Here is a 21,797-nt window from a genome sequence, read left to right on the forward strand (position 1 = left end):
ATTAATTAGAGATTAAAAAAAAATTCGTTGCTCAGTTCTCCAATTTCTAGTGGTACTTATGAAAAAACAAAACAATAAGATTCCCCTGTTTCATGAAGTCCATTAAACACTCACCAACTGTACAACCAAGAACCCAAATCTTATTAAATTCATTTAACCTAATTTTCAAACTCAATAATTGATTGTGTTAGGTCACCCTTTTCAACAAACTTGGCTTTTTATTTATTTTTAGATAAAATACACTTTTTCAACTCTCAAGTATGATGTTGATATCTATTTAGTTCTTACAATTTTAAAAGATACACTTTAATCTCTAAAAAATAATTTTAAAGAATCCTTCATTTAACTTTAAACTAAGAAAATGATAATTAGACCGTTAAATATTAACATGGATGAGATGATAAGTCTATTTCTTTTTCAATTTTTTTTCCTTCTTATTTAAATAATAAAAATCATCATCTTCTCCAAATTTTTCACAAAATAAATCGAAAACAGGAAGAAAAAAAAACGCGTCTAAAAATTATAGATTGAGATCGAACTTAAAAGCTTTTATTTGACATTGAGCATCAAAGATCAAACATTTTTTTCTCTCTTTTATGTTTTTTTTTCTAATTATTATTTTTTTGGGAGGGGGTTTTAGTCCTAATTATTTGTTTCATTATTAGGAAAAATTCTTTCATTCTCTGGAAAAATTCAATGTTCATCGTCGTCAACCAGAAAGAAGTGAAACAGCTGCCGGATCAAGCAAGAGCCCGGCGGCGGATTTGGCCGGCGGCAGTGGTGGTTGGAGTGGCCGGCGTGGACCTCAAGGCTCTTGGGGAATCTAAACTGCGACGGAGGATCTGTCTCATAGCCGTAATGAGATGAGGCGTCGGGTCCGGCGGTGGTCCAACGGCGGCGGCGAATTTCTTGCAGAAGCTCATGTGCTTTGCTACGGCTTCTTGGGTGGTGATGAGTTCGTCGGACTTGAGAATCTCATCTTGAACCGCCTCCGAACACAGACCGCAAATCCATTTCCCGTCGAATCGGCGGCGGATTCCCTCGATGTAAGCCCCTGTACACTCCTCTGTCAGCCCACAACACTCGCATTTTGCAAATTCAACTTCCATTTGTCCAATCAGCACCGCCGCCGCCGCATTTTCCGGAACTGGTGCTGATATAGCCGCCATTGATTCTGTGATTATAGTCGCTGACATTTCCAAAAAGAAAAGCTTTTAGAAACTCCTCTGTTTTGCTCTGTTTTATTGGAAGAAGCTTTTAATTTAAAAAACAGAGAAATCCCAGTCCAGAATCCAAAACGAAAGATCATTCCAGAACCATTTGAGAAACTTTAGAATGAAATCAAACCAAAAAAAGAGTAAAAAATCTGAGGAAATAAAACAAACCAAATTTGAAAATTGAGTAGAAAAAGAAAAAGAAATGATAAAAGAGATAAAACAGAGAAATACCTTGGGGATATTTTTTGTTAATGGGTGTTTGGTTTTATCTTTCCCTTTCCCACTCTCCTTCTTCCTCAAAATCTTTGTCTGTAAATCTAATATCAGACATGAAAATCATTTGAAAAGGATAAAACTTATGGGAAGCCAAACAAAAAACCAAAATTAGATCCACTTTGTAGTTTCTTTCTATCTCTGAACAATCACAGAAAAACCCAAAACGTTTCTCTCCCCAACAATGGGCAACAAAATCCAAAGCCAGTGTGGAAAAAGAGAAGAGATTGCTTTTTTATTTTTCCTCCACAAAATGTCTTCCTTTCTGCCTCTGCAAATAATATTCGACAGAGAAAAGTCTAGAGAGAGTGAAAGAAAAGACCCAATGATTGATGCTTTTAAAGGGTAGGGGGTGAAGAATCCTAGCCGTTGATTGTTAAATTTGCCAGCAACGAATAATTTGCAGTTAAATCTGTCATTAGTAACCTTTTCCAATGGTTAATTTTAGAGAATCACCTGCGCGTGTCAAATCTCTTTAAAATATTCAAATATTATTTTTAGTTTTTTTTTTTTTTTTACTGCGTATTTATTTTGATATTTAACTAAAAAGGGTATTTTTTTATTCTAAATTTTCAAATGTGTTTTTTTAGGCTAAATTTCACTTTTAGAAAGTTTCGATTTTTGTCCTAAAAAAAGTTTCAATTTTTCTTAGTACAAGAAAATTTTAATCAATCACTTGATTATGTTCTCAAATTTTGGATAGAAGAAATACATTTAACCTTTACTTGACATTAATAATGAATTTGTTTAAAGAGAAGAATAACGTGAATAATAAAAGAGAAAATTTGCACACCTGTGTGATTCTTGCCACACATACTTCAATGCTTAAACCAAAGAGTAAAAAGATGTGTAAAAGCTAGAGAATTTGAGAGTAAGACTCAGGTTTTCTCATATGAAATTAGAATGATGTATTTATAGAAAAAATTGACCTAAGTTTGTCCCTGTCGGATAAAGGGTTATGTTCGGTTTCATATTTGACTAGGGCCGGTCTCGACTAAGGCCAAAGTCGAGCATCTCCCCTCAGGCCCAAAATGGACCTAGTGTGATGCTTCGGGTCAAGGCAAGCGTGGGATATGCCCCTTTAGCTACTTTGCAAAACCAAGCTCGAGGTTGAGTATATCTATTTGGGCTTTGACTCCCATTAGTCCTCTTTCTTAGGTTCATTTTGGGTTAGAGTACTATTTTTGGCCTAAACCTTGTTATTTTATTGACCTAGTTGTTTTGACTCCATTTATACCTTTTGACTCAAAATCGTCGCTAATAAATTAGATTTTATGTTATTTATTAGTATTTTTTAAAGAAAAAAAGAAATGTAATGTATAGCCATTTTTACTCTAAATAAGTAAATTATTCTTAAAAAAGTTAACCACGTAATCTTTTTATTTTTCTAATTTTATAGAAAAGTCAGGACAAATAAAAAAGTTAGTTTTCTTTTGAAGAAGATATAGTGTAGGATCGAACTTATAATTTTGAAGTTAATAAGATAAGTTGGGTTTATTTAAGGTGAATATGAAGTTGAATTAGTCCAAATTTATTTCTTTTAATTTTTTATTTATATTTGGAGGAAACCCAAATGTAAATTATACCAATCATAAAGGAGTAAGAAAGCTGTGGGGTTAGGAAGTTTCTTTAGAATTTCTAGATCATTCTGAACAGCAAATTGGAATTAAAATTTTCAAAGATAATTATTGTCAATACTTACTGGTAACGCACCCATTTAACTCATTTTAAGTTTTAATACATTATAATAAATTATCTTATCTTTTTAATTGCAGAAATAGTCAAATGGAGATTTAAACATCAAATCTGATACTTTACTTCCCATTTAACAAGAAATTGTATTTGATTTTACTGCGTATGGCATATGCTATCGGATTTATTGTATTCCAGATAACATTAAAAATATATATTCATGATTTAAGTCTCATTTCTTCTCCCTTCTCTCACTTTGGAAAAAAAAATCATATTTTTATCTCTTATTTTCACTTTAGTGAATTTTATGATTAAATTTAATTATTTTATTTGTAAAAAAGACATTTTAAACCTATTCTCTAAAATTCATGGACTAAAATGATCAATTTAAAACATTAGGGATCAAATACACTTATTCTCGAAAACTAAGAGACCAAAAAGATATTTTTTACATACTTAAATTTATTAATGACTAAACTTAAAAAAATAATTACCAATTTAAACACAATCTAACTGTATAAAATATGTAAAATTATTAGAGAATTCCCTTTAAAAGTGATTGCAATGGATTTTTAGGAAATGCATGTTTTTTCCTAATCTCCTCCTTAAATATTGAGGGTCTGTTTGGATTAAAACTCATTTTTATTTAAACACTTTTGATAAAAACTAATTAAAATACACTTGAAAAGTTATTTTAAGTGATTGTCAAATACTCTAATTTTTTCCAAAATGAGTTATTTTTTTAATTGAATACTTGAAAATGTATTCCAAACACAGACCGAGTTTTGAATGATAAAAAAGGTTGATATTTACCAAACACATGGAAGTAGTCAAAGTAGGGTTTAATGATATGTCTAATATGATTTAGTGATAAAACAGTACTAGCTCCAAAACATTACCCAATTCTTAATTAATATGATTTAGTGATGTGTCTATTAATTTACATATAGTAGTTTCAACGCTTTCAAATTTCAATGTCCCATTTGTCTATTAATTTAGTCAATTATCAATTCAAATGTGGTAAATTAATAAACCGTTGAAAGAGTTTGATTTTGGTCTTTAAAAAATTGAAGTCTTTGATTTAAGATAAAAACTAATATTCTTTTAAAAATAATAATATTCTTCTCAATCATTAAGCTGTTTTTCAGGAATGGAATGGTGTATAGGAGATGCATCGACTGTCATGAGTAAAATAAATAATAAAATAATTTAAATATTGTTTATTTATTAAATTAAACAATATTTAGAACTAAAGAATAATATTTATTTTTTTTTAAAAAAAAAAAATATATATTTTTTTAATATATAATGACAAAAATAGGGTAGGAGGGAAAATATTGTCAAAAATAGATTTTTAAATCGTGTACTCTTTAATCGTGTACCGGGTACACGAGTTGCCATGGCAGTCATGCAGCGTTGACTGAGGTAATCATGTATCCGGTACACGACTTCTTCCTCCATTAAATCGTGTCGCGTCCCTTCTTCTTCCTCATCCGAGCTTCTGCATTTTTCGTCCAAAATCACGTTCTGCCTTCTTTTGTTTTGTCTTCTCCATCCAAAATCATCCGAAATCTTCCTCATTTTGTTTCCGTCTTGTGCATCCAAACGCATCATTTTGCCTCCATTTGTTTGTCTGTCCAAAATCGTCCGAATACTTCTGTGGTAAAATTCTTTTCCTACATTGTTTTCTAATATATAATCTTCCTATCATCTTGTTTGCATTTGGGCTTAATGTGTAGTTTATGGATTCATAATTTATTTGTTGGGATGAATCTAGAAATATATGTATATATTTGTCTATTTGTTGGGCTGATTATATCTAATGTAGTTATGAACTTATTAATTAGATTTTGTTGGGCTGATTTTGTTCGGGTATTTTTCTAGATGATTATGTTTGTCTATTTGTTTGGCTATTTTTTTTTATGATTAATTAGTTGGATTAATATATGTGTATGTTTATAAAAATGAAGATTGGTTCATATATATATTATTTTGTTTGTATTTGAGGAATTAAATGTATGGTTATGGATATATTATTTTGTTTTTATTTGGGCTGATTTAAATGTATAGTTTATGAATCTTAGATTTGGGTTGATTTAAATGTATAGTTTATGAATCTTAGATTTGGGTTGATTTAAATATAATATTTAGATCTTATATGTTGAACTTAGAAATTGGATTTTGTTGGATTGACATATTAACATATTTTTTTTGTCAACTATAACAGTTGAAAAAATCATAATAAATATGTCGATGAGTCCTGAAGATTTAGTTATTCTTGAACCGAGAAATGATAGAGATAGTTACATTGATGTTGAAGTTGATGAATTATTTGGAAACGATAGTAGCGGGGAACATGATCTTGAGTTGTACCGTGGATATGTTCACCCAAATAGATTGGAAAATGACAAATTCAACCTGTGAACTAGGGTATACTTTAGAAGAAAGGAATATAGGTGTAGATAACTGTAGTTTAATACAAAAAGGAATGTTGTTTAATACCAAAGAAGATCTACAGCTTGCTGTAAAAAAATATTGTGTGACAAAATACCACAAAATTGTTGTAGTGGAATCAAATCAAGATCTTTGGTATGTTAGATGTAAATCATGGAGGGATGGTTGTGCTTAGAGATTACGAGCATGTCGGCGTAAAACTCATGGGATGTTTGAAATCACCAAACTTGGGAACACTCATGTTTGTTTTCAGAATTGACACAGGATCATTCACATCTTGATTCAAATTTTATGAGTATTGAAATTCAAAATTTGGTTAGAGTTGATCATGGAGTACCTGTGACACTACTCCAAGAATGCAATTAAAAAACAATATGGTTATAATATTAATTATAGATGGGTGTGGCAAGCCAAAAGAAAAACGTTGATTGTGGTGTTTGGTGATTGGGAGAAATCATATTCAGAGCTTCCGTATTGGTTGAGTGCTCTTGTTCATTACAATCTAGGAACATGAACAGATTGGTTTTTCCTTTCCTTTGATGTGCCAGGTACGACTATTTTTGGACGAGTTTTTTGGTCTTTTAGTCGAGAAGGGTTCAACCATTTTAGGTCATTAATCCAGATCGATAGAACTCATCTCCACGGAAAGTATAAGGGAAAATTATTGACCGCCTTATCTATTGATGCAAACAGACATCCAGATCGATACAAACGGAACTCATTTATGTAATTGTATCTTTTTATATACTTTTTATGTATCTTTATGTCATGGATTTTATTATGTAACCTAATTTGAACTTCTTAGGTAATGGTATGGTCCTTCTAATCCTGTACAATTATACCAACAAAAAACGCATCGTTCACAATCAGTATGGGATAGTTCATATTGAGTTGTTGGAGAAGGGAGGCAACTGCACAGCATACTATCCCATTTGATTGCCGCATTATTTCCTATATTCAGCAGGCAGGTTTTCTTGGGGTTGCACAAATTGGTTTTATCCAGCTTGATTGGCACCTTATTACTGCTCTAGTTGAGCATTGGAGACTAGAAACCCATGCATTTCACCTGCCTTGTGGGGAATGTACGATTACACTGCAGGATGTTGCCATACAATTTGGGTTACGAATGGATGAGCAACCATTAACAGGTTCATTGTAGTATGATTGGAAGAACGTTTGTGAAGAGCTCTTAGGCGTTCTACCAGAGGATCTGAAAGGATCAAGATTGAGTATCCCCTGGTTGGCATCCCAGTTTCCAGATTTACCTTCCGATGTCGACGACATCAGCGTACATAGGTATGCACGAGCATACATCATGCAGCTTATTGGAGGATTTTTGTTTACTGATAAGTCAAATACTCTAGTGTATCTCATGTTTCTCCCACTATTGTCTGATTTCGAGCACGCTGGTACGTACTCATGGGGTGGTGCATGTCTTGCATGGTTGTATAGAGAACTTTGTCGGGCTTCCAATGCACAAGCTTGGAAATAACGGGGCCACTGATACTACTACAAGTATGGGCTTATGACAGATTTCCAATTATAGCACCACAAGTCCAGCTACAGGCCCAAATCATCATCCACTTAGTGCCAGGTATTATTTCAATTATATATTTATTTTGTTACTATTTTATGTAAGAATATAAATTAGTTGTATTTTTTATAATTTTAGATGGAGTGGTGTATTAGCTGCCTCTGAACAGTCAGCAAATATGTTGCTCGTGTACAGAAAAATATTTGACATGCTGATGCACAATCAGGTAGCAAATGTATATATAAATGAATATTTAAAACATTTTAGATGTATACTTATTATTGTTCTTTTTGTTAGATTATTTGGACGTCATACACACAACAGATTTGGTCATCCTTACCTGATTATTATCGTGATGATGAAGACATTTGGTTGACTGTTAGCCCTCTTATATGCTTCCATATAGTAGAGTAGCATCATCCAAATCGTGTGTTGAGACAGTTTGGTCTATGACAAATAATATTTTCGTTGTCCTATACACTCCCAGCATTACACCAAATCGATTTAAGAGGTAAGCACGACCAAGACTGGCGTTGAATCCATGTGGAATATTTATCCTACTGGCATGGATGACATGATCATTGTGCACAGGGAGAATTGACAAATGGGCTAGTTGTATCAAACGACTACTTTTCCTGGTACAATTCAATCATGAGGCGATTTATCACACCTGACGGCGCTTATTATTATTGCATGGTAAGAGATTTAAAATCAGACATTTTCCATATATATGATATGAATATTGTTTAATATTTATTTTTTGTTGTTGTACAGAATAATTTTATTGGCGATATTCGACAATATTCAGTGTAGAACAACATACCAGAATTGGGTTCAATATGTCAGCAAACATTGGTCAACGTAGAAGGTATTATTCAACAAACAAGACAACTCAATGTTGCTGACACCGATCAAAGATGTATTCGTCGTAGACGATAGCGACAATAGGGTGAACCTAATTTAGAGGGACACGAAGACAACCCCCATGAAAGGTAAGGGCCAGGGAGTTGTTTTTAAATTTCATGTAAATTTTCATTTTCAAATTGTAAATTAAAAACTGTTTGTAAATATTCTTTAATATCATGACATTTTTTTTTGAATATGAGTGCAAGATGTTTTCATTATAGATTAAATATATAATTAAGTTTAATAATGGAGGAAATTGTAGACCCATTCCTAAAATTTTAATATTGTTGTACATCTACAATTGAAAAAAATTAGTTCACACTTTTAAAAAAAAGAAAAGAAAAAAAAATGCAAATCGTGGACCGGGTCCACGAGTTTGCATCTGACCGATCAACTAGTCAGCCGACGTGGTGCTGACTGGATTAAATGGTACTCGTGTACCGAGTACAAAGTTTACCACATGGCAATCGTGTACCCCGTACACGATTTCACTACCCCAATTTTGTCAATAATTTCCCCAAACACCTATTCTTAGAAAAAGTTTCCATCTTACCCTATTTTTGTCATTATATATTAAAAAAACATTATTTTTAAAAAAGATTCAATAATATTTGAAAAATGGTTTTAATTATTAAGGCCCTTTGATTTAAGGTTTTATAGATACGGGAATTAAGGATGCTTGAGAATAAAATTGTTGTGAATCAATAATAATTGTGTTTGGTATGAGAATTTTATCTGAATCTTTATAGGAACAAATTATTTTTGTATTTAATTTATAAAATTAATCAAGACACCTCTATAAAAAATTTAATAGATTATTTGGTAAACAATAAATTCAATTCAAAGTTTTGAGAAAAATAATTATTTAATAATCAAATAATAATATTAATTAAATTATTAATTACAAATATTTATAAAATGAACGTTGTATAAATTTCGTTTTTGAAGATAGAACCACTTATAATAAAAGTTACATGATTACATAATTTGTTGGAACAATTGTATGAGTTTTTATAATTATGATTTAGTGATAATAAAACAATCAAAATTAGTTTGAGAAAATAGATAAAATATTTTGTGATTAAAAATTAATAATTATAATTAACCAATGATAATCTAATTATAATTATTAAAAAACAATCTCATAAAACATTAACCGTAATAATAATTAACTAGCTACATATATACTTTATTAATGAATTTAACAATTTTAATGCCTAAATTCTTTACGGTTTATAAAATATAAGTGTACATATAAGAAACTAATTTATTAAACTAAATTATATATATATCCTCAAAAGTTAAATTATATTTCATAATTAATTAATTTTTGTAACCGAAGTACTTCAATTCAAATATTATAATTTAAATTTTAATATATTTTTCTAAATGACAAATTTGATTTTTATAAATTAATTATTTTGTTTAAAAGAAGATTGAATAAAGTGATCCTTTTCTCCTAATTGAATTGTGATTAACAAAATAATAACATATTTCAAATATTTATTTATTGAATTAAAAATAGTTGGAAAAAAATAATATTTGAATAACCATTTGAATTATTAGGTGATCGAAATATAGAAATCTCTCTTCCCCTTCCTCATTCTTCTTCTTCCTCTCCTTCCTTACATCACTAAACCGACCATATTTCTGAACTTTACTAATTTTGGTTCGACCCTTTTAATGATGACTATATGGACATTAATTGTCATGTTAAATATCTTTATGTTTAATCGTCTCTTACTTTTAGATTGTTTATCTCCCATGTTTGAGGTCGTAAACATAAACATTGTATATTATGTTTTTCTTTTTTGTTAATGATAAGCGATACTTTGATTTTTTGAAACAAACATCTTACTCTTAAGTTGTGACATGAATTAAATTTTAACTCAAAGGTACCTGAAAAATTAATCCATGTTGTACAAAGGGTTCTACAATTCATAAAAAACATCCACTAGAAAAAAAAATAACAAAATAGCAGCGAAAGCGAGCATAACTCCACCGACAACTAATATATATTAATAACCACGAGGTCTATGATTTAAGTCTTCCACCACCCCCATTTTACTCTAAAAAGGGCCAAACAAAACAAAATAGCTAAAGCTAATAAAATAGGGAAAACAAAACTATAAAAACCAGGAAACCAAAACACTACAGCCTTGACAAAGTATTTTGATTTCTAAACTACATAACCCTACACACCCTACATAGTTTTCTAATTCTCAAGCATTTTAGAGCCTAGGCCACCAACATATCAGAACCTTGATGGTTCCTAGATTACACATCTTTCTACAGCACACTCAAGTGTCCAATAAAAAGTTATCATCTCATTTATGCAGCTATATCCAGATCGAACCATATTAAAAGGTCTATCAATCTTAATCTTGTTTCTTCTTGTATAAGCCATGCTAGTTACATCTCAGTTGTCAGTACTAAAAATTCTCTCGTGGGAGTAGCTGCTTGACAACCACTTACAATTTGATAAGATACTGCCTGAGAAACAGCAAAAAAAAAAAAAAAAAAAAAACTACATTCAAAGTGATGCACATGGAAGAATCAGCAACTTGATAAGATGTTGAGATGAATTTGCATCAAGAATGATAACATTCTGAAAGACAGCTTGAGCCGAATCCATTGCGACATTCAAATTACACTCAAGGGCATTGAACTCTGCCAACAGATAATTACCTCATTCAACGTAGTGGAAAACTATTGCTATAAGAAAATTGTGGGACGCAAATACTATTCTGTACAGAAGTTCTTAATAAAATGTGTAGTGACACTACGATCACATTTCTCTATAAAACTTTACCTTTCCATTCTACAATTGTAACAATCTTCTTTCTCCAATTCTTTAATTAACTTTTCTATTTGTCTTCTATAAGCTGGCATGTAGTGGTCACTTATCATTGTCTGAGACAATCTGAGTTTGCTATACAATGATCTTGATGTAAGGAAAATACCAATCTTAGACTCTTCCAGTGGGCTATTGTCTGAGATGCTGGATGCGGAGCTGCTATCACTTTCACAAACTGGGGAATCTGATTGAATATCGATGATGTGCATGATCTTCCCAGCAGGAAAAAATCTGTGTGCTTCCTTTATTCCAGAAGTAGAGCTATCAGACTGTCCTACTGCTGCCATAGCAGCAGCTTCTTCTTCCCTTATTTCCTTGGCAACATCAGGCTCACCCCTATCGTATAGTTCGTGTTCGAGTTGCTGCCATAACTCAACTTCCGTCATTTGTTCATCTTGAATATGATCCATGAGGGCCTGACCATCATCATCAAGCCCATCTGTCATACCCTCAGGAATTATCTCCTCAGAATAGGAACATTCAATTTCATTAGTCCACTGCATTGCTGTCGTTGAAGATTCAGGATGTTCAATAGCTTCAACAATTTCTTCGGGGGATGATCTAAGTGGCTCACAAGGTTCCATTTTTCTTGGAGATGGTTTAGGAGAACTTCCATCTTCTTCAGCCACTGAATGAGAAGCCATGGCTCTACGACGTGGGCCTATGCATGACCAAGATGATAATCGGAGTGAAGGTCGTGTCCATGCTGCCTGAGCCATGCTCTGTGCTCTCTTCATCACAACCTGCAGAAACACAAAACATAACCAGGTATAAATTTAACTATGATATACTAGTCACAGGAACTAACCCGCCGTAACACCCCCAAGAATATTACGGATCATCATTAGATGTTCGAAATCTAATTGTTTATGAATCTGGGTATCTAATATCTATAGATTATTGTGTTTGATCATTAAAAAAAAGAAAAAAAAAAAAGAAGAAGAAGAAGAAGAAGAAAGAAAAGAAAAGGTAGTACGAAAATCCTAAGATGCCTGTTGAGGTATACCACGTTAAAGTTTAAAAATAAAACCGTTCGACTATCCATTTCATGGGATCCAAGATAACTGCACAACAAAAAGCCTCTTTTTGCCATCGTATGACCTGTTTATTTTAAGTCTATACCAAGATCACAAGGTCCTAAGCCTACATTTCAGTAAACTATTAAGTCAGAACCAAACCCCATCCACTTCAAAATTTCTGTCAAATTCCAGCTCTACAAAAATTACCAATATGTATCGATCACAAGTGCACGATGCATCTTACCTGTGTGCCACTAGAGACTGGTCTCAGAATGGCCCCCGCACCAGCAACTTTTGCTCTCGCACTGGCTATGGATGGGAGACGGGATCCCAACGCCGAAGCAGAACGGTAAACAGTACTAAGAATTCGAGTTCTCTCAATTTGATTTCTCAGATCATTTACCCAAGCAGAAGCAGTCACCTATACCAGAAATTTCAATGCCTTCAGCAAAAGATCAGAGGGATGTGGCTAAGTTGGCAAATTTTCGTTCATCTAAATTTCATTCATCTTGGTGAGTATGACACACACACACACACTACCCTGCATATAACCTATGGATGGCCCCTTTAAGGGTAGAACCAATAACATGCTGGATGTACACATATATTCCAACTTTATACGTCTTAATAGCCAACCTTTTTCATAATATCTATAAAAAGCCAAGTAAACTCTAGCAGGCAAAAAGTGTCCAGACAGATTACCCATAACTGATCCACAGACATTCATTCCTAAACTCTAACAACACAAAAATTCTTTCACCAAAAGATAAAATGTAATTAGAAAACTTTCAGAAGAAAAGACACGAAATTCATAGAGTAATCACTTGAAGCAAATAAACTGCTTAATAATTAGATGAACTTGAAACATACCTCACCACGCAAGTCATCTACTGAAGCAGCTGAGAAGGTGGGTACCAAATCAGCTCCATTAATCACAGAAGTGATAAATTCATTGCCTGATTCTGCTAGTTCCCATGTCATACAAGCAGCTGCAGAAGTTAAAGATATTCAATAACATGATCGGTTCAAAAAAAAAAAAAGTCAAGTCAGAAACATCATGTCAAAAACACATACACACCCACACACAGAAACCATGCAAAATAATACCTGGGGCAAATGTAACACAAGAAGTAATAGACAACTCCTTCTGCTCTCTTAAAATATAAGTTAGAAGTGCAGCTGTCCCTCCACCCAAAGAGTGTCCCACAACCTATTAGAAACCAACACATGATTATTTCATCGATATTCTTTTCTTCATACTTTTGATCTGCTAAAAAGAATCACAGTAAATTAAGAAGAAATGTCAAACCTTAATATTATAACCAGAATATTGAGCAAGCGCTTTCAAAAGACAAGGAGTAGATAACTTTGCAATCCAACGAGCAGCCGCAACCATTCCACAATGTGCATATCCTAAAACCAAATTGCTAACCCCTCCCTCATGCACAACACTATGATGGAATGGCACCACAGCTCCAGTGGCAGCCGTAAGAGTGTCTTTGATACTGTGTGTTCCACGAATCAACAGGAGAATACATTTTGTATTATGGTCAACAATAATGGTAAAAGCAGGCTTCAAAATCTACAGTCATGGATAAATATGATAAATGTCAATAATAAATTGAACAAAATGAGTGGGAGAGCGCATAATGTACAATATCTATTTCATTTTTTATCTAAAGTTCATCAAGACTTACTCCTGCTTTTGGTTCCTGAAGGAGAACATTCTCCTTGGAAAAACCAGTTTCTTCTAGAAACAGCGGAAATGGTTTTTTTGAGAAATGCCAACACAAAGTTAATAAGTGCAAAAGGTACTTCAGCTCAGTAATCATTTCAGTTCCCTTAAGCTGAATACTATCTTCGTTACCAAATACACTGCCTACATGTAAGTTTCCCTGCACAATAAGAACATCCCATCAAAGGTCAAACCGATGAGATATGTAGCAGCATTAGCAATTAATTTAGATTGTTCAGGTCAAACATTATCTTCTTCTGTTGAGTTTTTTTTCTTTTTTCTTTTTTCTTTTTCTTTTCTCTCTCCCTCTCTCTTTTTTTTTTTTTTTGTTTCTATCTAAAGAAAATAAGAACTTCCTATTGATGTCTGAAAAGTTGCAGCAAAGAAAGAAAATCTTCCTTTAAAGTATTACAATTACAATTGTACCCGAGAAAAATCCCTTCAAAAAAGTTACGACATCATCCCCTTTAGAGCTACTACTAAAAAAAAAAAAAAAAAAAAAAAAAAAAGAAGCGCAAAACTCCAACCTCCAAATTCTACAAACTACATCCCACACGAAAATTTCATATGGAATCGATCATACTACCTTCCTCCATAATTCGTATTTTAAAACTCACTAATGAAACCAGACTAACGTTACTGAATAATCCTATTAGTAAATACAAGATAAAAACCTGAAGTTTCTCAATAATCCACCATACTCAGTAGCCACTAGAAGAAACGTGAAAATTTTGAAGAATGAACTCCTAATTTGGAGAAGTTGAAACTTCATTTTTTCAAAAGTCGTCATTCTCCAAACCCAATAAAGTAGGCCTTGCCAATCACCATAAAATAAGTCTTTCCAGGTGAAAATCGATAAACCATCCTCTCTTTTCCCTCAAAACCAAAAACTCCAAGACCCTTGGTATACAATGGTAATATATCCAGTTCACCTCTTTTCTTCTTCCAAAAAACGCATATAAATAGACCCCAATTAGATTATATAATAAAAGAAATTCTGTTTATAAACCACCACTAATAGAACAATTTAGACCTATATGAAAGGTACGACAATATAATTCAAAAACAGCATAATTACTCATCATACATGTTTTTATGCATGTTAGGAGAATGAGAGATCAAATGAAGTGAAGACCACTACATCACGTAAACCCAAAGTGAAAACTTTCATTCTCACACTTTAAAGTCGTAACACCTTTAAGGAAACAGATTGATATCAGTACCTTCAGTTTTGAAGGGAGACATAGTGAAAGCCAGAACCAACCCAGCTTAAAACATACTCGGCTACACATCAATACCTTAAAAGTCTACAACCATCAAAAAGCTCCATACCTGTCTCTTTAAGAGAAAATTAATTCCAAATGCCAAATCCCCAATGGGCCACTTTCCAAGAGTCTCCGAGTATGTAAACCTTAAGGTCTCAGATAATGTTGAAATAGTTTCAAGCCATGTAGCAGGCGCTTGAATCAGTCTATGAGAAACTCGATCACCTCCCAGAAGAGCATGACTGGGAGTATCATTACCATCTACATCCCCATCATCTTGATCTCCACTTGAATGCAACTTACGATTCAATGTATAATATAGAAGTGCAGCTGCACCAGCAGCCGTGGCCATAGTTGCAGTTGCCATGAACTTGTATTCCCTAGAGCAAGAGAGCAGTAAAATAATCTGTTTAAAGAAGACTGCCCCTAAATTTCAGAAATTTCTCAATCGCCTGACACATACATGCAATAAACAAAAGACAAAGCTACAGCTTTCAACTTCTATTCTGTTTTCGAACAATAACTAGCATCCAGTAGGAGCAAAATTTTCTAGAAATGGATACCCAAGAACATGTCCTCTTTTCTTTCCATATTATCGACGCACCCCAAAAGTATGAGCTCAGTCAACCAACATAATGCCTATATCCAAACAGAAACTGCGAAGATGAAAGTATAGCATAAAAAGAGCATATTTGAGAAGAGTTCAATTACACGACTGACCGAAACAGAGAACACAAAAAAAGGATCGAAAATTCTGGAATCAGCTAGCGAAATTGAAGAACATTAAAAAAGCGTACCCGAAAAACTACGATTGTGCGGCGGAGTTCGTAAGGAAAGGATAGACGTCGCCGACGATTTCCAAGTTTATACTGTGTAGAAGAATTGAGGTTTTGGGGTTTCGATCGCTGCTTCTCCACGGCAGTTCTCAGTAAATTGATTCGCGACGAAGCAAATTTGGTACTTTCTTAGGCTTAGTTTCGTTAACCATATTTTTCTCAATTACACGCGCCAATTTCTTTCTTTTTTTCCCTCTTTTTCCAGAATTACACGCGGCAATTCCATTATCAACGAAACCGACTTTACAGGAGAACGTTTCTAGTAAATTCAATGCTACAAAATCATATTTATTTATTTATTTTTGTAAGAATCAGTATAAATTTAACAAATTTCAATACTTCTCATACAAACAATTATTTTTATAAAAAAAAAAACCCCAAAATTAAGCATGCAATGATTGTAAACATGAATCTTTTTTTAGTACATACAAGCTCGTGATTGTAAATATGGATTCTTTATAAAAAGTAAATACTACAAAATTATTTTCATCCATATGCCATTAGTATAAAAAATAGATGAATGTGTCAAAAAAATTGACTTTTTAATCCAAACTAATGGATGATTAAAAATAACACTATTTTGACCGGTCCTTTTGAAAAACTGCCCAAAAAAAGGCTGCATGTAATTCCCAAGTTTCCAAACGGCCCACATGGTCATGGTATTTATGATCCATAATATTTCAAAAAAAATTATGCATATAATCAAAATGAACATATTGGTAGCAGTAAAATGCGTTTGTTTTTTCTTCTTTTACAACAAGTGACTTGGAAAGATTTATTTTTTCCTTTTTTAAGTATGACATTGAGAGATTGAGGATCGAGTATTCAACCTCAAAAGATGAAGGTCATACCAATTATTGATAAGCTAAACTTTTACACTCTACGCTCACGTATATAAGAATATGATAAACAAAATGCTGGGGGCATAGTAATATATCGGATGAGCAACGCAACAGCTATTAAAAAGAAATCCAAAATAGCAAAATACAACAACAGAAGGGGCCATTGTGTTGAGAAGAAACGTCTACAGCTACGATTGGGAAGCAAACTAAAGGAAAAGTAGGCGGAAAGGGATGAAGGCAGGCCGCATTTCTTCCGGATATTGTGAGTGCGCCTTTTTTTATGCTCTAAACAAGCAATAATCTGATGTTACTAAAGCCTTCAACAACATTTAATGATACCATTCCTCCTCATGGTTTGGCCTCCAACATGCCTCTATATTCAGTCACGTTCACTTATTGCAGTTAAATGTTCGTCGATCTCCTCAGTCGTCAACACTCTAAACACAGGATTTTCTTGCCTCACCACTCCAACCTGTTCGTGTCAAAATATTCAACGATAATTACTCTTATGTTTGTACAACAATTTACTAACCTACTGCTGAGAGATATTTGGAATGCCAAGTAATCAATCTATGTCTTTTACACGATCTTACAAAGTCGAGTGATAATTGGAGCTAATAGAAGTAATCAGTGAAACAGTTTACGTTCAAATTACCTTAAACTATGGTTATATCTAGGAGATAAAAGGAAGATATGAAAAAACATATCACAAAATCATACAAGCTTGTAAAAATTGATTAAATTAGTTTTAAATCACTAGCGACTCCACAACTGAGTTATATATCATTAATATTCATATTTGTATTAATATGGTGAACCATTGTAACGTTTTTCATTCTTTTAACATTTCCAACGTCTTTTTGGCATTTCCTTAACATTAAAGGAAACAGAAGACTTCTCCTCCCCTCTACAATATCAAACCCTTCATCAATAAAACAATAAAAATTCTCCTCTATGGTATAGAACTCCCATCACATTATCACTCTAGTATAATTTTTTTTAGAAAAAAGAAAAGACAAGTAAAAATATCAGAACCTCAATCTCATTTGCCTTGAAGTCCTCCTGCAGAACCGATTGGAGGGCTGAAATTGCAGTCTGCAAATGGAAATACAACAATATTGGAGGAGGCATACACACAAAAGTAAAGGCAAGCATCCATGCACGTGCAGAGAGCCTAAATTATTATAATTTTTAGGTTTGCTGTGTGTCATGTAAAGTTTGAAAGAAAGCACATCGACCTGTACTGTCTCTTCATAGGTGAACTCTGGATCGTTCTTCATTTTCTTTTCCAAGAAATTGATTGATTCCTGCTCTTTTAAACCAGCACTCGTAGCCTACACACATTGGGAAAAAAAAACGTCTCAAGCATAGTGATGAAATACCAAATTCAAAAAAACCAACGGAAATTTTCAATGAGATAAAAGAAGGAAATTAAAAAAACAACCAACTGAGAAAAAAAAAAGCACTCTATACGTGAATATCTTTGAGAGACCAGCGAAGGTACACTCATGATGTTTGATGCTATAATTGTATTATACATAAATGAGAAAGTAAGTTCTGCCACAACTAATGTGTAATGTGCAATCCACACAAGCTTCAGCGCCTATTGCAGTTGAAATGGAGCAAGAGTGTGCAACAACACACTGACTTTATCCCTATTAAAAAAAATCCTATAAAAAAACAATGCATTGACATTCATTTGATGCATATAAAATGTTTTCAAGCTCACACAGAACTGGCGGTAGTTAGAGTATAAGAAACTTAATCTCACAGTGATTGATAACTAACTATTCCACGTTGGCAGCTGGAATAGAAAAATGTAAATATTTCAATATGATATGCCTCCCTAAAATATTAACCATAAGAGTAAATAAATTAACTACACCAACCTTGTGACCAAAGAAATGACCAGCTGGATCACATTTGTAAAGCCGAGGTCCAAACTCATCATCAATACCTAAAACCATGGCAACTGGATGCAGACGAATGAAAAGAGCATAAGGTTAAAAAAATATGGATAGATCACTTTTATTGTCCATAAATTCAAAAGTTGAAATTTAAAATATAATGCAACACCAAAACCTGGGAAAAACATACCTACTCCAAGTGGTCTCATATAAGCATGCTGAGTATAGATTTGCGATTTATCAGCTATCCTGCCAAGCAACAATCCAGCACAAGAGGTTAAAGAGGCCAGAGGTTTGATTCCCACGGTACATAATTACTCACAATTGTAATTACTACATAATATATATTATCAGTATGTCGCTGAAAGCAACAGCCATGATGAAAAAGAGATGCATGCAAAAAGCTGTTACATTGTGATTGTGCAGATATAGAAGATTATATTTTCACAGCATAAATAGAAATATAAATAAATTAAATTTCAAGTTATAAATTCACAATATCCAGAACAACATTATGGATAATGGAATAATAAACTACAGTCAGTAAGCAACATGTAGAGCTATTCTTTGCTCTACAATCCAGAATTCACATGATAGAACAAATTGTTTGCATGTGTGGTACAGAATTAAAACAATAATGTCATGGTATAGTATGAAACAAATATGATACCATTTAGCTAATACATCCACCGGCATCTCATATCCATATCTAAAACGAAACTCGGCTGCTTCATTCCTCGCTTGCTGAACCAAGGTTCTGGCATCAGCTGAAAACAGTATAAAAATCATATCAGTGAGCGCTCATCCCAGACAATCATGGAAAGACCACCAATGAGACAAATACTAAAATCTACTGTCAATTAATACATTGAATGAGAAACAAATTAATAGTTGAGTGTGAATATACAATGTGCATCAACAAATAGTTTAAGGTCATATATGTAGGTCTAAATTAACCATATCATTTTGTTTAATTGTTTTCTTCTGGATGGAAGACAGCTGATTGGATTCTGTTAAATTTCTCGACTAAATAACTAAGCAATATCTAGGAAAGGGTACTGCTACTGTAACACCACGTATAAGGATCACATCTGTACATCCCAATACCATGCTACATTATGATTGGTCATTAGCTAGAAGCAATACTATATAGCATATGCTGCATGCCATAAATAATTTCAGTTGCGTAGCTGGTATGATGAACAAATAAGTCACCTCCTATAAATACAATATATCTGTAAGTAAATTTGAATAGGCTAAAAGAAATACCTGTCATGCCTGTTGCTAACAACCCTAGGTACTTTGTTATAGGGAAAAGATGTGAGACACTTGATTGATCCAGAAGCTTATCCTGCATTGTATTTTCAAATTTACACATTCAGCATCGCCCATAGATTATATTACTAATAGAGATGCAATGTTTTCTCAGTGTCAAACCAATTGTACTCACCGGAACCTTCTTTTGGGTCACGACACAAACTGAATCTTTACCCCGAACACCAATAGAAGTAATTCCAGCAGCCTTGACAGCCTTAAATGCATATTCTGTTTTCCATTACAAAAATAAAAACCAAAAAAATCACCTCAAGTTATAAGAACACTCTATGATCCCCAAACTGATAGGGTAACCTTATTGACTAAAAGACCACTAGAGAAAGATTAGATTGACATCTATTGAGAATATAATGAATGATGAAATTTACTTAAACTCAACTGCATTAACTTTAACGAAAATAATATGGAACCATAGTACAAAGTTCCAGGTTCCCATGGATTAGAATTCATGAAATGACCTCATTTACGAGCCTAAAATGAGAGGTACTGAAAATAAAATAAATAATTGAACTTATCCTAAGTTAATAGCTTAAACGTTTGGTCTAGTGGAAATTGACAACATCCAAATCTCCCAAACCTAGGTATATCTGTACAATGAAAAAGGAATACATTTTGGAGTTTAGTAACAATTTAAAGAGCAAGATGGATTAAGACGCTCCATGCAGAACTTCAGAAAAAAGAAAAAAAGGAACAGCTCAGATATTCTGAAGTTGCAGAGTTTGAATCTCTTAAACAAAATGAGCTTCGAATTCGCATTTCTCACTGGAACTAAGAAGAACGCAAACAAATGGCCATAATTCAATCCAAAGACTCCAGCCATCTCAAATTGAACTCCATTCCACATACAATATTTGCAATTAACTTTTCGCGATCAAATTCGATCCATCCTGTACTTCCGTCCCCTAGATTCGTTAGCAATTCGAAAGGGAGTCGAGTTCATTTCGAGCAACGCGAAGTAATCATTTCAAAAATCACTCTAAGTAACCATGAACACCACAGAAAAAGAATCTAAAAAACCAAAAAATCACTGCAATTGCAAGAAATAAGAGACGATGAAGGTATTGTGACGAGAAAATATACGTACCAACTTGAAATAGACGGCCTTCGGGAGAGAAAATTGTGATGTGACGATCGTATCCGCCTCCACTTCCACGACTCATGGCTTAGGGCTTAACCTCTTCCGATTTTCTCTTTGCAGTTGCAGTGTTCCAGTAAAATTGATGAAGGATCAAATGGAAGACTGATAAAAGAAGGAGCGATGTTAAGAAAGCTTTCTCGCCAAGAATACTCGTTTTTTTCTCTTCCTTGAAGCAAGAATACATTTTTAAAAATTTCTTCATTTTAGTGTCAATACTTTCCATAAATCTTAAATTACCTCCACAGCTAGTTTTTTGTTATTAATATATATATATATATATATACACACACATGTGTGTATGTGATCAATTAGCAAAAATATATTAGACTACTTACAAATTTGACCGAATAAGTTTCCAAAATTAGGCTTATAGTCCAAACAAGTTACTTTTATAAAAATAGCAAAAAAAAAAAAAAAAAAGTTCAACCTACTTGATACACCTGGTATACATACCCTTGATATACTACTAATATATATATCCGATACCTTGATACATGACTGATTAATACTACTAATATATATATCCGATACCTTGATACATGACTGATTAGGGACAAATCTAGTATGGGTCCAAGAGGACTCGAGCCCCCTCAATTTTATGCTCTTTATATAATAAATTGGCATTGTATCAAAACCACTAGCTAGCCTAGTGGTAAATCTGTCTTCTAACTCTTTCTAGACCTAAGTTATAGCCCCCGCCAGTTATTTAAGTGTTTTAAAAAAAATTCATAAAAATAATGTTTTTAAAACACCTTTTTTCTCTAGTTATTCCAAACACAACCAAATT

General features: G+C 33.1%; 3 protein-coding genes across 5 annotated transcripts; all 3 read right to left on the reverse strand.

Moving 5' to 3' along the window:
* Window positions 1-535: 535 nt before the first annotated feature.
* On the reverse strand, window positions 536-1,802 carry LOC120088232. The gene is made up of 2 exons (XM_039045387.1): window positions 1,449-1,802; window positions 536-1,189 (listed from the first exon to the last, which is right to left on the reverse strand). Exon 2 carries the CDS (start codon window positions 1,167-1,169, stop codon window positions 741-743), a length of 429 nt encoding a protein of 142 aa, XP_038901315.1. The 5' UTR covers window positions 1,170-1,189; window positions 1,449-1,802; the 3' UTR covers window positions 536-740.
* An 8,855-nt stretch (window positions 1,803-10,657) lies between these two features.
* On the reverse strand, window positions 10,658-16,029 carry LOC120088127. Of its 3 annotated transcripts, XM_039045219.1 has the most exons (9): window positions 15,750-16,029; window positions 15,516-15,608; window positions 15,020-15,332; window positions 13,650-13,847; window positions 13,262-13,534; window positions 13,060-13,162; window positions 12,823-12,941; window positions 12,197-12,373; window positions 10,658-11,676 (listed from the first exon to the last, which is right to left on the reverse strand). In XM_039045219.1, exons 3-9 carry the CDS (start codon window positions 15,317-15,319, stop codon window positions 10,885-10,887), a joined length of 1,962 nt encoding a protein of 653 aa, XP_038901147.1. In that variant the 5' UTR covers window positions 15,320-15,332; window positions 15,516-15,608; window positions 15,750-16,029; the 3' UTR covers window positions 10,658-10,884. The 3 variants fall into 3 exon arrangements, with proteins under 3 accessions (XP_038901147.1, XP_038901142.1, XP_038901150.1); XM_039045214.1 differs by lacking the exon at window positions 15,516-15,608 and having other exon boundaries at window positions 15,750-16,027; XM_039045222.1 differs by lacking the exons at window positions 15,516-15,608; window positions 15,750-16,029 and having other exon boundaries at window positions 14,911-15,160.
* Window positions 16,030-16,574: 545 nt separating this feature from the next.
* LOC120070859 (proteasome subunit alpha type-6) lies at window positions 16,575-21,198 on the reverse strand. Its single transcript, XM_039022754.1, has 9 exons — window positions 20,957-21,198; window positions 19,988-20,082; window positions 19,807-19,888; window positions 19,208-19,304; window positions 18,728-18,786; window positions 18,520-18,602; window positions 17,869-17,964; window positions 17,666-17,725; window positions 16,575-17,102 (listed from the first exon to the last, which is right to left on the reverse strand). Exons 1-9 carry the CDS (start codon window positions 21,030-21,032, stop codon window positions 17,010-17,012), a joined length of 741 nt encoding a protein of 246 aa, XP_038878682.1. The 5' UTR covers window positions 21,033-21,198; the 3' UTR covers window positions 16,575-17,009.
* Window positions 21,199-21,797: the final 599 nt, after the last annotated feature.

The sequence above is a fragment of the Benincasa hispida genome, chromosome 1 (assembly GCF_009727055.1).
Source record: "Benincasa hispida cultivar B227 chromosome 1, ASM972705v1, whole genome shotgun sequence".
Classification (NCBI taxonomy): domain Eukaryota; kingdom Viridiplantae; phylum Streptophyta; class Magnoliopsida; order Cucurbitales; family Cucurbitaceae; genus Benincasa; species Benincasa hispida.

Bases quoted from the DNA above. Each gene is read 5' to 3' on its own strand.
- LOC120088127 (XM_039045219.1), bottom strand. From the start codon at position 15,319: ATGGCAACTGCAACTATGGCCACGGCTGCTGGTGCAGCTGCACTTCTA. The intron at 12,942-13,059 runs GTATTATTTTGC...TAACTTCTGCAG, and splicing joins TTGTGTTACATTTGCCCCAG to CTGCTTGTATGACATGGGAA. The intron at 11,677-12,196 runs GTAAGATGCATC...GTGTTTCTGCAG, and splicing joins CAGTCTCTAGTGGCACACAG to GTTGTGATGAAGAGAGCACA.
- LOC120070859 (XM_039022754.1), bottom strand. From the start codon at position 21,032: ATGAGTCGTGGAAGTGGAGGCGGATACGATCGTCACATCACAATTTTC. The intron at 20,083-20,956 runs GTACGTATATTT...AATGGAAAACAG, and splicing joins AGGCCGTCTATTTCAAGTTG to AATATGCATTTAAGGCTGTC. The intron at 19,889-19,987 runs GTGAGTACAATT...AATACAATGCAG, and splicing joins TGACCCAAAAGAAGGTTCCG to GATAAGCTTCTGGATCAATC.
- LOC120088232 (XM_039045387.1), bottom strand. From the start codon at position 1,169: ATGGCGGCTATATCAGCACCAGTTCCGGAAAATGCGGCGGCGGCGGTG.